Source organism: Carcharhinus amblyrhynchos, chromosome 4 (assembly GCF_965287045.1).
Source record: "Carcharhinus amblyrhynchos chromosome 4, sCarAmb.v2.hapA, whole genome shotgun sequence".
NCBI lineage: Eukaryota > Metazoa > Chordata > Chondrichthyes > Carcharhiniformes > Carcharhinidae > Carcharhinus > Carcharhinus amblyrhynchos.
The window spans coordinates 25,442,493-25,459,522 of record NC_137327.1 but is presented as its reverse complement, the minus strand read 5'-3'; the positions used below and the strand labels follow the sequence as shown (position 1 = coordinate 25,459,522).

General features: G+C 44.3%; 1 protein-coding gene across 1 annotated transcript; it reads left to right on the top strand.

The window, feature by feature from the left end:
- Positions 1-79: 79 nt before the first annotated feature.
- On the top strand, positions 80-13,505 carry nip7 (NIP7 nucleolar pre-rRNA processing protein). Its single transcript, XM_080186868.1, has 5 exons — positions 80-207; positions 5,573-5,659; positions 6,321-6,459; positions 10,904-11,044; positions 12,838-13,505. The coding sequence occupies exons 1-5, from the start codon at positions 152-154 to the stop codon at positions 12,955-12,957; spliced, it is 543 nt and encodes a 180-aa protein (XP_080042994.1). The 5' UTR covers positions 80-151; the 3' UTR covers positions 12,958-13,505.
- Positions 13,506-17,030: the final 3,525 nt, after the last annotated feature.

The following is a 17,030-nucleotide window of genomic DNA, read 5'->3' as shown; positions in this document are numbered from 1 at the left end:
GGTCCCGGCCCGGTGGTTGCCCTGGTTACGGCCAAGTTTCCGGTTCCTGGCCGATGGTTGCACTGCGATGCAGTACAGTTTCAGTTTCCGGTTCCGGCCGGTGATTGCTCGGGTTCCGTCTCCGGTTTGACTGAGCGCGTGTAGTTTGGAGATGCGGCCGCTGACGGACGAAGAGACCCGGCTCCTGTTCGAGAAACTGGCCAAATAGTGAGGCTGGGGATTGGCGACTGGGAGCTAGGGCTCGGGGCTGGGGGGCCGCGGGCTGTTTGTTGTACCGGAATATCCCTGTGTTCAGTTGTTGCCCGAATCCCTCTGGGTGTCTGGTCAGAGGAGGAATCCAGGCTTAAGAGATGTAGAGGGGTGGGAGTGTGTGGGATCCACCGTTATACACACGTGTGTATGTATGTACATGTGTGTACATATATGTGTGCGTGTATGTATAAATATATATATGTACAGGAGTGACACAGTGGTTAGCACTGCAGCCTCAACTCGCCAGGGACCTGGGCTCAATTCTTGCTTGGCTCACTGTCTGTATTGAGTTTGCACCTTCTCCCCGTGTCTGTGTGGGTTTCCTCCCACAGTCCAAAGATGTGCAGGTCAGGTGGATTGGCCATGATAAATTGCCCCTGGGATAAATATGTGGGCTTATGTGAAAAGGCCTGGGTGGGACCCTTTCCCACCCAGTTGGTATAGACTCCATGGGCCAAATGACTGTCTTCTGCAATGTAGGGATTCTAAAACATAAGAAATAGGAGCAGGAGTAGGCCATCTAACCCTTCGCGTCTGCCCCGCCATTCAATAAGATCATGGCTGATCTGAAGTGGCTCAGTTCCACTTTCCCGCTTTCTCCCCATAACCCTTACTCCCCTTGCCTACCAAAAACCTATCTACCCGGTCTTAAATATATTTAGCGAGGTAGCCTCCACCACTTCATTGGGCAGAGAATTCCAGGGATTCACCACCCTTTGAGTGAAGAAGTTCCTCCTCAACTCCGTTCTAAACTGCCCCCCCCCCCCCCCCCCCCCCGCCTTATCTTGAGGCTGTGCCCTGTAGTCCTGCTGTCCTTTCTGAGCGGGAAAAACCTCTCCACCTCTACCCTATCCATCCCTTTCATCATCTTATACGTCTCTATAAGATTCCCCTCTCGTCCTTCTAAACTCCGAGTACAAGCCCAGTCTATTGTTTGCTGGAGCAGAGTGACAGATAAGAAATTACCTATTAAAAACCTGTTTAAATAAGTTTAAAGCACTTTGTAGTAAGAACTTACCTTGTAGAACTGTTTAAATCATTTAAAAGCATGGATTCTGGGGAAGTGCCGGAAGATTGGAAAATGGCTAATGCTACGCCGTTGTTTAAGAAGGGTGCCAGGCAAAAGGCAGGGAATTATAGGCCGGTTAGTTTAACGTCTGTTGTAGGTAAAATGTTAGAATCCGTCATCAAGGAGGAAATAGCGGGGCATCTTGAGGGGAATTGCTTGATAGAGCAGACGCAGCACGGTTTCGTTAAAGGGAAGTCGTGTCTGACAAATTTACTGGAGTTCTATGAGGATGTGTCGAGGGTGGATAAAGGAGAGCCACTGGATGTGGTCTTTCTTGATTTTCAGAAGGCGTTTGACAAGGTACCTCACAAGAGGTTATCGCAGAAGGTCAGGGGACATGGAGTTGGGGGTAGGGTGTTAGTGTGGATAGAGGATTGGTTGTCAAATAGGAGGCAGAGAGTGGGGGTCAATGGGTGCTATTCGGATTGGCGGTTGGTGATTAGTGGAGTGCCCCAGGGGTCGGTGCTGGGGCCTCAGCTATTTACCATTTATATACATGATCTGGAGGAGGGAACCGAGTGTATGGTGTCGAAATTTGCTGGTGACACCAAGATTGGTGGAACGGCAAATTGTGCGGAGGGTGTGGAGAGTCTGCAGAAGGATCTAGATAGGCTGGGCGAATGGGCCAGGAACTGGCAAATGGAATTTAATGTTGGCAAGTGCGAGGTGGTCCACTTTGGTAGGAATAATGGTAGGAAGGATTATTACTTACGGGGCGAAAAACTGCAGCAGGCGACGGTGCAGAGGGACCTCGGGGTCCTTGTGCATGAGTCGCAAAAACCCACCTTGCAGGTGCAGCAGGTGGTCAGGAAGGCAAATGGGATGCTGGCCTTCATAGCGAGGGGGATTGAATATAAAAGTAGGGAGGCCTTGCTGCGGCTGTATAGGGCATTGGTGAGGCCGCAGCTGGAGTACTGTGTGCAGTTTTGGGTGCCGTACTTACGCAAGGCTATTTTGGCCTTGGAGGGAGTGCAGAGGAGGTTTACTAGGCTGATGCCGGAGTTGAGGGGGTTGAGCTATGAGGAGAGGCTGAATAAACTAGGTTTGTTAGAGTTTAGAAGAATGAGGGGAGATCTCATTGAGACGTATAAGATGATGAATGGGATGGATAGGATAGAGGTGGAGAGGCTCTTCCCGCTCAGAAAGGATAGTAGGACTAGGGGGCACAGCCTCAAGATAAAGGGGGGGGGGGGCGGCGGTTTAGAATGGAGTTGAGGAAGAACGTCTTCACTCAAAGGGTGGTGAATCTCTGGAATTCTCTGCCCGTTGAAGTGGTGGAGGCTACCTCGCTAAATATTTTTAAGACGCGGGTTGATGGGTTTTTGATAAGAGAGGGGATTAAAGGTTATGGGGAGAGGGCAGGAATGTGTAACTGAGCCACGACAGATCAGCCATGATCTTATTGAATGGCGGGGCAGGCTCGAAGGGCTAGATGGCCTACTCCTGCTCCTATTTCTTATGTTCTTATTCAGCCTCTCTTCATAGCTCAACCCCCTCAACTCTGGTATCAGCCTAGTGAACCTCCTCTGCACTCCCTCCAAGGCCAAAATATCCTTGCGCAAGTGCGGCGACCAAACTGCACACAGTACTCCAGCTGTGGCCTCACCAGTGCCCTGTACAGTTGCAGCAAGACCTCCCTGCTTTTATATTCTATCCCCCTCGCTATGAAGGCCAGCATCCCATTTGCGTTCCTGACCCCCTGCTGCACCTGTAGGCTGGGTTTTTGCAACTCATGCACAAGGACCTCCAGGTCTCTCTGCACCGTAGCATGCTGCAGCTTTTCGCCTTTTAAGTAGTAGTCCTTCCTACTATTATTCCTGCCAAAGTGGATAACCTCACACTTGCCAACATTGTATTCCATCTGCCAGGTCCTCGCCCACTTGCTCAGCCTATCTAGATCCCTCTGCACAATTTGCTTTTCCCACTTATCATTGTGTCATCAGCAAATTTCGACACCTTACACTCAGCTCCCTCCTCCAGATTATCTATATCAGTGGTAAATAGCTGAGGCCCCAGCACTGATCCCTGGGGCACTCCACTAGTCACCAACCGCCAATCTGAATAGCACCCATTGACACCTACTCTCTGCCTCCTATTTGACAGCCAATCCTCTATCCACGCTAACACCTTACCCCCAACACCATGCCCCGACCTTCTGTAACAACCTTTGTGCGGCACCTTATCAAACGCCTTCTGAAAATCGAGAAACACCACATCCACCGGTTCCCCTCCGTCCACCGCACTAGACACATCCTCATAGAAGTCCAATAAATTCGTTAGACACAACTTCCCCTTGACGAATCCGTGCTGCATCTGCTCTATCAAACAGTTCTTCTCAAGGTGCCTCGCTATTTCTCCTTTGATGACAGATTCAAGCATTTTTCCTACAACAAACGTTAAACTAACCAGCCTATAATTTCCTGCCTTTTGCCTGCTACCCTTTTTAAACAGCGGCGTAACATTAGCCGTTTTCCAATCTTCCGGCACTTCCTGGAATCCAGCGAGGTTTGGAAAATAATCACTAAGGCATCCACTATCACCTCTGCCATTTCCTTCAGAACCCTGGGATGCATTCCGTCCGGTCCTGGGGACTTGTCCACCATCAGTCCCACTAGTCTGTCAAGCACTACCTCTCTAGTGACAATGATCTCATTCAGGCCCTCAACTCCTACCATCTTTCCATCGTTAATACCCGGCAAACTATTCGCGTCCTCCTCCGTGAAGACCGAAGCAAAAAACTTATACAAGGCCTCAGCCATTTCCTCATCCCCCACCACTAAATCCCCCCTCTCATTCTCTAAGGGTCCAACATTCGCCCTAGCCAGCCTCCTCCTCTTTATATATTTATAAAAACTCTTACTATCCTTTTTTATATTTAGCGCTAGTTTAGCTTCATAGTCTATCCTTCCTTCCTTTATCAACTTCTTCGTCATTCTTTGTTGATTTTTAAACCTCTCCCAATCCTCTACTCGCCCACTACTTTTAGCCACTCCAAACACATCAGCTTTTAATTTAATACTCTCCTTTATCTCCTTCGTTATCCACGGCTGATTATCCCTTCTCCTACGATCCTTCTTTACCATCGGAATAAATTTCTGCTGAGCACCAAGAAAGATCTCCTTAAAGATCCTCCACTGTTCCTCAGCAGTCCTACCGCCCAATCTGCGCCCCCAATCTACATTCGCCAATTCCTCTCTCATCCTATCGTACTCCCGTCAGTTCAAACAAAGGACACAGGTCCGGGATCCTCCTTTCTCATCCTCCATCTGCAACAAGTGGTATTTTATGTACCACTTGTTGTCCAATCCAGAAGAAGATTTTGGAGATTTAATGATGGTGGCTGAAACTTACATTTCCAGCTACTGGGTTATTTTAGTTCATGTTATACTTAATACTGGGAGCATTTTGTTTAAGAAAAAGACTTTGGACTGATGCATGTTGCTGGGACGGAGTAGTGGCAATTATGCTGCATCTCATCCTACAGTGTTGATCTTGGAGTGTTTAATTTCGACAATGTTGAAAGGAAAAATATTCCTTTCCCACCACCAATATACAATCATCTTGCTGAGCAGAGAGGTCAATTAAAAAAGCCACAACAAATATGTGTTGAATGCTTAATGGAAAATCCTCCCCAAATGCCAGAAATGTGGGAGCACTGACTCTTGAGTTCGACACTGCTGCCTCATAACCCCAGGGACCCAGTTTTGATTTCCCAGCTTGGGTGACTGTCTGCGCAGAGTCTGCATGTTCTCCCCATGTCTGCGTGGATTTCCTCCAGGTGCTCTGGTTTCCTCCCCCACATTCCAAAAGACGTACTAGTTAAGTGCATTGGCCGTGCTAAATTCTTCCTCAGTGTGCCGACTATGGGGTTTTCACAGTAACTTTATTGCAGTGTTAATGTAAACCTGCTTGTGACACTAATAAATAAACTTAAAACTTGTTGGTATGCTGACATAAAATTGTGTAGTATTTTCTGTTGTCTATTTGCTTTTTTTTAAAAATCCTCATTATGCATTATTAAGGTTTTCTTTCCCAAGATTACATTGGTCTTAAACTTTTCATAGTTGAAAGTGGGCACTTTTACAAGTTATTAATCATTTTAGTGGACAGTTATATTTCTGTTGTATGTACAGGTTATTGTGTTGTCGTCTTTTAGTTACTGTTTGACAAATAGAACACTAATTTTGGAACACAAAAGCACCAAGACACTTTAATTTCTGCCCTCATTTTATAACGTTTGACTACTTTCAGTATTGGAGAGAATATTAAATTACTAGTGGACCGTCCGGATGGAACCTACTGCTTCCGTTTACACAGAGATCGTGTTTATTACGTCAGGTAAGAAGTGCAACAAATGTTTAATCCTGTGCTGCTGGCCTTAAGGGCGGACAAGATTTCAGCTGAAGTATATTGGGAGGTTGGGGAATTGAGGAATGAATCCATTTACATAAGAAATAGGAGCAGGAGTAGGCCATCTAGCCCTTCGAGCCTGCCCCGCCATTCAATAAGATCATGGCTGATCTGTTGTGGCTCAGTTCCACTTTCCCGCCCTCTCCCCATAACCCTTAATCCCCTCTCTTATCAAGAACCCATCAACCCGCTTCTTAAAAATATTTAGCGAGGCAGCCTCCACCACTTCAACGGGCAGAGAATTCCAGAGATTCACCACCCTTTGAGTGAAGAAGTTCCTCCTCAACTCCGTTCTAAACCGCCTCCCCTTTATCTTGAGGCTGTGCCCCCTAGTCCTACTGTCTTTTTTGAGCGGGAAGAGTCTCTCCACCTCTATCCTATCCATCCCATTCATCATCTTATACGTCTTGAGGCATAATGAATTTGTGCAGAAGAGCAGAATGAGTATTTGTGAAAGCATGTATTACATAATGGCTGTAATTAAGGATTTCTTAAAATAAGGTATGTTTGTGTAGGAATAGCCTGAAACGACATTGTCACAAAATATCACACTTCCATTTATCTGAATTTTTTTTATTTTCTGTTGTAGTGAGAAAATCCTGAAATTGGCAACAAATATCTCTCGTGATAAACTTGTTTCATTGGGAACCTGCTTTGGAAAATTTACCAAAACTTTAAAATTTCGACTTCACGTTACAGCACTCGACTATCTTGCTCCTTATGCTAAGGTAGGTGATGTGGTGTTCTATTAACTGGTAGAAGCATAACTGAATAGGACAAAGTCACCAAGGGGCAGTCATGACAGACAAATCTGTTTGAATCTTTTGAGGAGGTGGCAAGCAGGTTAAACAAAGGATGTTATCTATTTGGATTTCCAGCAGGGCTTTCACAAGGTGCCGCACAGGAGACTGCTGAGTAAGCTAAGCGCCCATGGTGTTAGAAGCAAAGGACTAGCCTGGATAGAAGATTGGTCAGGCTTCTGACTGGTGGAAGGCAGAGAGTGGGGATAAAGAAGTCCTTTTCTGACTACCAGCTGATGACTAGTGGAATTCTGCAGGGGTCAGTGTTGGGACCACGACTTTTCACTTTGTACATCAATGATCTAGATTAGAGGTCTCCAAACTTTTCAGTACAAGGGTCAAATCACTAATTTTATACATTTTTGCGGGCCAAAGGAAAGAAATAGTTCTAAAGTTAGGGGGTTACTTTTATAATAAAGTTATTTTTCTTAAAAAGGTGCCAAATAATTTTAAATTCATTGCAATTGGTGACTGCGTTACAGCACCACACGGCAATTGGCTGCAGCAGATGTCAGTCACAATGTGGGTTTTACACTGAGCACATCACTCCACGATTGGTCTGAATTGCCACCGTTATTGTCATTATTCTCGCTCATTTGAGACGGATAGAACTTATGGATTGGATAAGGCAGCTGTCACTCAGTCAATGCAGAGCGGCAATTGGACAACATTTCTCAGTTGCTGATTTGTTTAATGAACTATCAGTCACAGGACAGCAGCTCTGATTGGACAGGAGGCCGGTATAGAAGGTGGGGATTCCCATGGGTTCATCAGACACTGCACGGAGCAGCAGCAAATGTCCAGCCTGTGGTTTCGGTCCCCACGTCCGGGTCCTGAGTCAGCAGTGGCGTTCCACAGGCGGGAATATTTTCAGCAGTGGGACTCCCGTCCCACCCCACAAGCTGCGGGCCGTAGTTTAGAGATCCCTGACCTAGATGAAGGAACTGAGGCTAAATGCACTAGTCCTAAACTTTTCTGTCATGTTTAGTGAGTACTGCAACCTCATGTAGTTTGATGCTGAATCAATGGGCTTGATAACTGTGTAGTGAAGGAGGTGCAGGGCAACTCATACAGCAGCTTCTGGATTTTCAGGCTTACCTGCACAAGTGTAGAATTGCTGTCCAATTTAAACCTTAATAGTGATAGCTGCTTCATTATTATTGCCACAAAACCTGAGCTATAGTAAGAACATAACAGAAGAAATAGGAGCAGGAGTAGGCCATCTAGCCCTTCGAGCCTGCCCCGCCATTCAATAAGATCATGGCTGATCTGAAAGTGATTCAGTTCCACTTACCCGCCTGCTCCCCATAACCCTTAATTTCCTTATCGATCAGAAATCTATCTGCCTGTGACTTCAACATATTCAACGAGATAGCCTCCACCGCTTCAATGGGCAGAGAATTCCAGAGATTCACTACCCTCTGAGAGAAGTTCCTCCTCCTCAACTCTGTTATAAACTGACCACCCCCCCCCCGCTATGTTGAGGCTGTGTCCTTTAGTTCTTGTTTCCTTTCTAAGTGGAAAGAATCTCTCTGCTTCTACCCTATCTAGCCCCTTCATTATCTTATATGTCTCTATGTGATCACCCTTCAGCCTTCTAAACTCCAAGTACAGGCCCAATCTATTCAATCTCTCCTCATAAGCTAACACCCTCATCTCCAGTATCAACCTGGTGAACCTTCTCTGTACTCCCTCCAAGGCCAATATATCCTTTCACAAATAAGGGGGCCAAAATTGACAAAAATAGTGTTCCAGATGTTGCATAGTGATTACCTCCGATGTCTATCGTAGTGTTTTATTATATTCAGATAAAAAAATTGTACATTATGTTAAGTACCAGATCAGAAACTCCAAGATATATTATGAAGTTAGCCTAGATCCCAGCGTTTTTTGATTTTGGTATTAGTGTGAGCATAATATGTCTTGTTCCATGATTCGAATGACCCAGTAGGAAGCTTTAATTAAAACAAATTTTATTTATCAACAATTAAGATATAAATAGTAATATTAAAGAAGTGGGGGAGGGGCTGCAGAAGGACTTGGACAGGTTAGGAGAATGTGCAAAGAAGTGGCAGGTGGAATACAATGTGGGGAACATAAGAAATAGGAGCAGGAGTAGGCCATCTAGCCCTTCGAGCCTGCCCCGCCATTCAATAAGATCATGGCTGATCTGTCGTGGCTCAGTTCCACATTCCCGCCCTCCCCCCATAACCTTTAATCCCCTCTCTTATCAAAAACCCATCAACCCACATCTTAAAAATATTTAGCGAGGCAGCGTCCACCACTTCAACGGGCAGAGAATTCCAGAGATTCACCACCCTTTGAGTGAAGAAGTTCTTCCTCAACTCCGTTCTAAACCGCCCCCCCTTTATCTTGAGGCTGTGACCCCTAGTCCTATTGTCCTTTCTGAGCGGGAAGAGTCTCTCCACCTCTGTCCTATCCATCCCATTCATCATCTTATGCGTCTCAATGAGATCTCCCCTCATTCTTCTAAACTCTAATGAGTACAAGCCTAGTTTATTCAGCCTCTCCTCATAGCTCAACCCCCTCAACTCCGGCATCAGCCTAGTAAACTTCCTCTGCACTCCCTCCAAGGCCAGAATATCCTTGCGTAAGTACGGCGCCCAAAACTGCACACAGGACTCCAGCTGCGGCCTCACCAATGCCCTATACAGCCGCAGCAAGGCCTCCCTACTTTTATATTCAATCCCCCTCGCTATGAAGGCCAGCATCCCATTTGCCTTCCTGACCACCTGCTGCACCTGCAAGCTGGGTTTTTGCGACTCATGCACAAGGACCCCGAGGTCCCTCTGCACCGTCGCCTGCTGCAGTTTCTCACCACGTAAGTAATAATCCTTCCTACCATTATTCCTACCAAAGTGGACCACCTCGCACTTGCCAACATTAAATTCCATTTGCCAGTGAGAGATTATGCACTTTGTTAGGAAGAATGGAGGCATGGACAATTTTCTAAATGGGGAGATAAATCAGAAGCGCTAAGGAACCCTGCTGTTGTCAGACTTCTGAATAGACTTACCTTGCATTAAGTTGATCTTTCGCTGCATCCTAGCTATGACTGTAATACTACATTCTGCACTCTCATTTCCTTCTCTATGAACAGTATGGTTTGTCTGTATAGCACGCAAGAAACAATCATTTTCACTATCTTAATACATGTGACAATAATAAATCAAATCAAAAGTTGGGAGTCCTAGTTCAGGATTCTGTTAAGGTTAACTTGCCGGTTGACTTGATAGTTAGAAAAGCAAATGCAATGTTAACGTGCATATTGAGAAGACTAGAATACAAAAGCAGGGATGCACTGCTAAGGCTTTACAATGCTTTGGTGAGACCACATTTAGAATATTGTGAGCAATTTTGGGCCCCCTATCTCAGGAAAGATGTGCTAGACTTAGAGAGGGTCCAGGAGAGGTTCACGCGAATGACCCCCGGAATGAAAAGCTTGATGTTTGAGGAGCTTCTAAGAACTCTGGATCTGTACTTCCTGAAGTTTAGAAGGATGGGGGGAATCTCATTGAAACTGACAGAATAATGCCTGCATGTGGGCAAGATGTTTCCATTAGTAGGAGAGACAGGGATCTGAGGGCACAGCCTCAGAAAAAGGGATGACACTTTAGAACTAAGATGAGGAGGTATTTCCTCAGCCAGAGGATGGGGAATCTATTGAATTCACTACTACAGAAGGCTGAAGGCCGGGTCATTGAGTGCCTTTAAGACAGAGATAGATTCTTGATTGATGACGGGATCAAAGCTTATGGGGAAAAGGTGGGAGAACTGGGTTGAGGAATTTTATTAGCCATGATTGAATGGCGGAGCAGATCTTATGGTCTGAGGAACAGAAATTTCGTGCTGTTTTAACTTGGGCAATGTTGAAAATGATGAAACATTATTGAAATGGGTTGGCACGACGGCACAGTGGTTAGCATCAAAGGACCCAGGTTCAATTCTGGCCTCGGGTGACTGTGTATGGAGTTTACGCATTCTCCCCGTGCCTGCAGGGTTTCTTCTGGGTACTCCAATTTCCTCCACACTCCAAAGATGTGCAGATTAGGTGGATTGGCCATGGTAAATTGACTCTAGTATTGGGGATTAGCAGGGTAAATTGATCTAAGTGTCAGGAGGAGGGTAAATATGTGGAGTTTATGGGAATAACACCTGGGTGGGATTGTGGTTGGTGCAGCCTTGATGAGCCAAATAGTGCCTTCTGCACTGTAGGGACTCTATGATTCTATATATATTTCATAAACATTAGAATGCTGAATATTTGAGAATGCGCGCCTGCCTTCATTCTTATTTCTATCATATTTTAAATTGTGCAGATATGCATGGTAATTGTTTATTTTTGTTTCAGTATAAAGTGTGGTTGAAACCTGGAACAGAACAATCTTTCCTGTACGGAAACCATGTATTGAAATCTGGTTTGGGCCGGATTACAGAAAGCACAGCCCAATACCAAGGCGTAGTTGTATACTCCATGGCTGATGTTCCATTGGTAAGAGAATGGCTTGTCTGCCCTGCAACAACAACTGAAACGTAACCAGTGCCATTATTTTAGAGGGAGTAAAATAGACAAACTCTCACCATAATGAGAGTTATCAAGGAGTAACAACCACAATTAGATTGTTGCTCCTTTTTACTTGCCCATACTGAGAGCTGCACATTCCTTGCCCAAACTTCAAATCCTGACTCCATGAGGAATGTCCAGCGTAGCAGCTCCAAAGTCCCATCAATATGGGGCAGTAGCATCGGGGGAAACTCAGTCAGCTTGCAAGTCGGGGGTGGGAAGGAGGTCAGAAGAGTAGTCACGGGAATGGGTGGTGGGGTGTTGGTCAGTTGCGAAGATAGTCGAGGATGAAGGAGTTGGGGGTTGGAGGGTACTCGGGTGAGCGGGGTGGTGGGGGGCGATGTGGATGTGGGTAACCAGGAGCTGGGGGGAGGTCAGTGGGAACGGGAAGTCAGGAGGGCTTGTGGGGGTTGGTCAGTATTATGGTTACCCAGAGGAGCTGGAAGTGGTTTAATCCATCTAAGGTTTCCTGGGTAACTTCTACCGAGTGGATCAGAAACATCTGAAGTCTCAAATTTGAGTATTGAATTGTTCCATGTGCAGAGTCATTGTCTAATGGAAACTTGGACTTCCCAGGCAAATCCCATGTGGTGATTGTGTGGAGTCTTCCGAGAGGAAATACCCCACTGCATTTTCTGGGACGCCTCCAGAGTTCTGAGCCCATACACCATGGTTCACTCTTAAGATATTACTATTTTATTGGCTGCAGTGACATTTATCATTAATTTTCTAAGATTCGCTTCACAATCTGAAATCAGGTAAGTTAACTCTATCATGAGTGGTCCTAAATACAGCTGTCTGATCCCATTTGAGTCTAAAATTAGTTTCTTTTTAATTAATTCACTTTCTTATAGTTTCTACCTCCAAGCTAAAGGGACCGAGTAAAATAATTTCGAGCGTTTGATTATTTTTTACAACACTGATCAACTTCAGGGCTATGATTCACAATGTTCACATTTGTTTATCCTTCTGGCTTTTTGAGTAGCAACAGGAATCTGATGAACACTAAGCTGTTGTCTTAGATTATTATGTAAATGGAGAGTGACTGCAGGTGAGTGAATTACAGAGGGTGTTCTAGTGCATGAATCACAAAAAGCTAGCAAGCTGGTCCAAAAAGTAGTCAAGAAGGTAAATGGTATTTTGACCTTAAAAAGGATAAATAATGATGGAGGCAGTCCAATGAAGATTCACCTGACTAATTCCGGGGATGAGATGATTGTCTTATCAAGAGAGACTAAATAGTCTGGATCTGTGTTCCTTGGATCTTAAAAGAATGAGGAGCGACCTTATTCAAACATATAAGATCCTGAGTGAGCTTGACAGGGAAGATGGTGAGATGTTTTCACTCATGGGAGAGTCTCGGGCAAGAAGGCATAGCTACAAGATAAAGGACCGATCATTTAAAACTGAGGTGCATAGAAATTTCTTCTGAGGCTGGTGAATCTCTAGAATTCTCTGCCCCAAAGGGTAGTGGAGGCTGAATCATTAGAAGTATTTACAATGGAGCTGGATAAATACTTGATAGATTAGGGAATAGAGAGTTAAAGGAAAACGGTACAGAAAAGCAGTTGAGGCTGTCACAGATCAGCCATAATCGTATTGAATGGCGGGGCAGGCTTAAAGGGCCTGGTGATCTACTCCTGCTTCTACTTTTGTGTTCTTGTGTTGTGTCAAATTATTTAATTCACAGCATTTAAAACATTCTTGAATTATTTCTGAAGGGCTTTGGAGTTGCTGCAAAGTCGACCCAGGATTGCCGGAAAGTGGACCCGATGGCAATTGTCGTATTTCATCAGGCTGATATTGGCGAGTATATTCGAAACGAGGACACGCTCACATAACTCATCTTATCAATCGCTTAAAAAGACTGTCATTCTCAAACTGTGGAGATTCATCATCAAGAGTAACATTTTACGAACCAAGTTCCTTTGGCATCCTCACAAGGAAATACACAGTGGACAATTTTGATGGAGAAATGAAGTGAATTCAACTAACTTTCATCTGAGCTACCAACATGTAAGAGCAATATGCTTCCAAGTTAGTATCTTTTGTAAACCTAACAGGTTATTTGTTCAGAATTGTTAACAATTGTACACAGGAGCACTTTCTTTTGGAAAATGTTACTGGTGATTGAACCTTTTTTTTTGACCTTTTTCACTTGTAATAAATTATATTGAAATTTCAGATAATGGGGTAATTTAGTAGATTTGACTTTTGAAGATCCTAAAATCCAATTTGTTATAAAGAGAGTTTCGAGTTAGGATCGTCATAGGCATCTCAATACACATGGTTCATACACATGTAATTGGCATGTTTTAATTGGAAAGCATTGACGACCATTTTGATATGTTTGAATAAAATGTAATTGAAGAAACAATTCACTGTTTCACTTTCTTTGAATGTATTAATCATTTGTCCTAGTCCCAAATTTCTTTAGCCTGTTCATCAATGACGTTCCTTCCATCATTAGGTCAGAAGTAGGGATGTTCAGCACCATTTGTGACTCTGCAGATACTGAAGCAGTCCATGTCCAAATGCATCAGGACCTGGGCAATATTTAGGCCTGTGCTGACTAGTGGCAAGTCATATTCGCACCATACAAGTGCCAGGCAGTGACATCTCCAACAAGAAAGCATCTGAACAATTCCTCTTGACATTCAATGGCATTACCATTGCCAAATCTCCCACTGGGAGTTGGGGGGGGGGCGGGGTGGGGTGGTGGTTACATTTGACCAGAAACTGAACTGGACTAGCCATATAGATACTGTGACAACAAGAGCAGAGCAAAGGCTAGGAATCCTACAGAAGTAACTCACCTCTTGACTCCCCATTTTCACCATCTACAAGGTAGAAATGAGGTGTGTGATGGGATACTCTTCAATGACCTGGAATAGTGCAACTCCAGCAACACGCGAGAAGCTGCACACTTTCAGGACAAAACAACCTGTCTGGCACCACATCCACAAACATTCGATCCCTCCACTACCGGCGCACAATACAGCTCTGTGAACAATCTGTAAGATACACTGCTGGAACTCACCAAGGCACCTTAGACAACTCTTTCTAAACCCTGAACCTCTACTACCTAGAGCAGACTTGCAAACTCTGCACAGAGTGTGACCCAAGCTGGGAATCGAACCTGTGTCCTTGGCACTGAGGCAGCAGTGCTAACCACTGTGCCACCATACAAAAGGGGGAAAATGTGTCTGGCCCACCATTAGGTTCAGCTGCTGACTGACCAGCAATGTCTACTTGCCAGATTTAGTAACATGACATGAATAGATCCACAACCCCCATCCTGTTTTTCAAACGTATATCCCTTCAAAACTCAAATTACACTTGAGTCTTCCTCTATTTTTCATTCCAGCTCGGGGGGTTTTACAGTCTGCTTTTTACAACTCCCTTTCAAATTGTCATCCTATGGGTGTGAATGTCGTACTGGGTTCCCATCTGATACTCCCATCCTTTTTCAGCCCATCCACAACCTGGATCAGTGATTTGAATCAGGCATACCTGGTCTTTCCAAAGGTATGGAAGCTGTGCGTTCTGCATTAGATTCTCCCACTATTTGCGGCTGATGACTAGTAGAGGTTACTCAATCTGATACTGAGATATTGGGTTTCTTTATCCACTCTCCCAATGTCAGATTTCTTTATCCCCCGATCCTCCTGTAGGTAGTTGTACGCATTGTCCAGTGTGCAGGCAAATGTTAGCCTTCAAATATACGATTGGTGCTCCCATGGTTTCACAAGTGCCACCAGGATAAATAAGAACTGCTGAAAATATCAACAACAATTCCCACCAGTCAGGTGGTTGTTAATTTTTTTTTAGGGTTCCTACCCTACCACCTCTTTGGCTGCTCTACCTGGTCATTGCCTATTTGGGAGCTTTAACTTTCCAATGGACCCTGATCTTAATAGCTGCAACTGCCTCGGACTCCTGAATTAGTTCTTCATACTGGACTTTGTTTATTCATTCATAGGACACGAGTGTCGCTGGCTGGCCAGCATTTATTGCCCATTCCTAGTTGTCTTTGGAGGGCATTTGAGAGCCAACCACATTGAAGGGCTCTGGAGTCACATTAGGCCAGACTGGATAAGGACAGCAGATTTCCTTCCCTAAAGGACATTAGTGAACCAGATGGGTTTTTCCAACGATCAACCATGGTTTCATGGTCATCAGTAGACTCTTAATTCCAAATAGTTGTTATTGAATTCAAATTCCACCATCTGTTGTGACGGGATTTGAAGCCCCATTCCCAGAACATTAGTTAAGTTTCTGGATTAATTGTCTAGCCACTGGCTGCCCACCAGAGATGGCATAACCTCACCTACTCTAGGCGCCCGCATAATCCGCGTAATATCCCCAAAAGCATATCGGCTATCGGTGTAGACATGAACTCATTTGTGCCTGGGTAATTTTAAGTGCCTCCATCAGGACTCATAAATCTGATATAATTAAAGTAATATACTGTGGATGCTCACTGGAATCTGAAAGAAAAACAGAAAATGCTCAAAAATCTCAGCTAGTCTGCGGACAGAGAATAGAGCCAACGTTTCAAGTCTGGATGACCATCAGAGAGTTTCTCAATGTTATGCATCAGCACCTAGTCAGGAATATAATCAACGATAATAGTCATCAAATTGCGGTCCTGTTATTGCTGGCAGTTGGAGTGGATCCCATACTCATCACCAAACTGTTGTGGAGAAAAGTAGGTTGGAAAGCTGTTGCATTCTGCGTTCCCCACCAGAGGCCAGGCAAAAATATGGAGTTGAACATCTCGGCTTTTATTAGAAGCTACAGCAAGGACTCCAGTACACCAGCTGGTGGCGCACTAGGAAGCCCAGAACACAGAGTTTGACAGATACACTTTCAGGTTCTCTTACAAGAAATTAACATATACCAATCAAAGGTCTACATTTGTTAGCGATTATTGTGTCCAATCACTGTTACCAATTTGGTTTACATGATGTGTACAAACAATTACAGCATATGCCCATCTCCTTAATTATAAAATGTAATTAGTTAAGGGCACGTACATGCTACCTAGCTTCATTTACTATCAGTTACAATTTGACTTAAGCATGACAACTTATGTCTGACTTGTTCTGATCAATTATCCTCCCTTGTCCGATGTCTCAGGTGTGTAAATGAATCCTCTCACAGTATGGCTATTCAATAGATAAATAAACTCTATATGGAGTGGTAAATATTACCGCCCCTTTCATTATCTCCAGACAATGTGGCACTAGAACAACCACTAGAGCAGTTCCCACATTGTTTTTACAGTCTCTGAGACTTTGCACCTGCAGTTCGCAGTTTGTGTTACTTTAACCAAACCAATTTATTTAACTTTTTCAGCCTTTCCCTTCAGCTGTGCTTCGAATCTGGCAATGCCCTGGATTACTAGTCCAGTGACAATGCTATTAAACCACCTTATTTAAATCTGGTAGCTAAATGGCCTTTATTGTATTCACCATTATAAATGCAGGAAGGAGTTTATAATTAAAATAAACAGAATTTCATCATTAAAATGGGAATTAATACAACATTTTCCAATCTTCTGCGCTGCCAGCTATTTTTGAATCAATTGGCTTAAATCTCACCTCCACCCATCTCAGGGCGTGCAGTACTTAATCAGACCTTATAAGCACTTATATCTACCTCTTACAATTGTACAATCTCAATTAACATTTGCTATTGGTGGAGATGCTCTTGGATGATTGGTGCACTTTCTATGAAGGCCTAAATATAACAGAGCTAATACTGTAACCACCAAACACAATGTGGGCAATTTTAACCAAACTCAGCAGTTAGCAAACTGATAGGACTTTGTTCCCGGGGAGAGGGGGATGGTCCTGAATGATGGTTTCCTCATCTGCTGTGGTACAAGTAAAGTTTCCTCTCGTGTCTG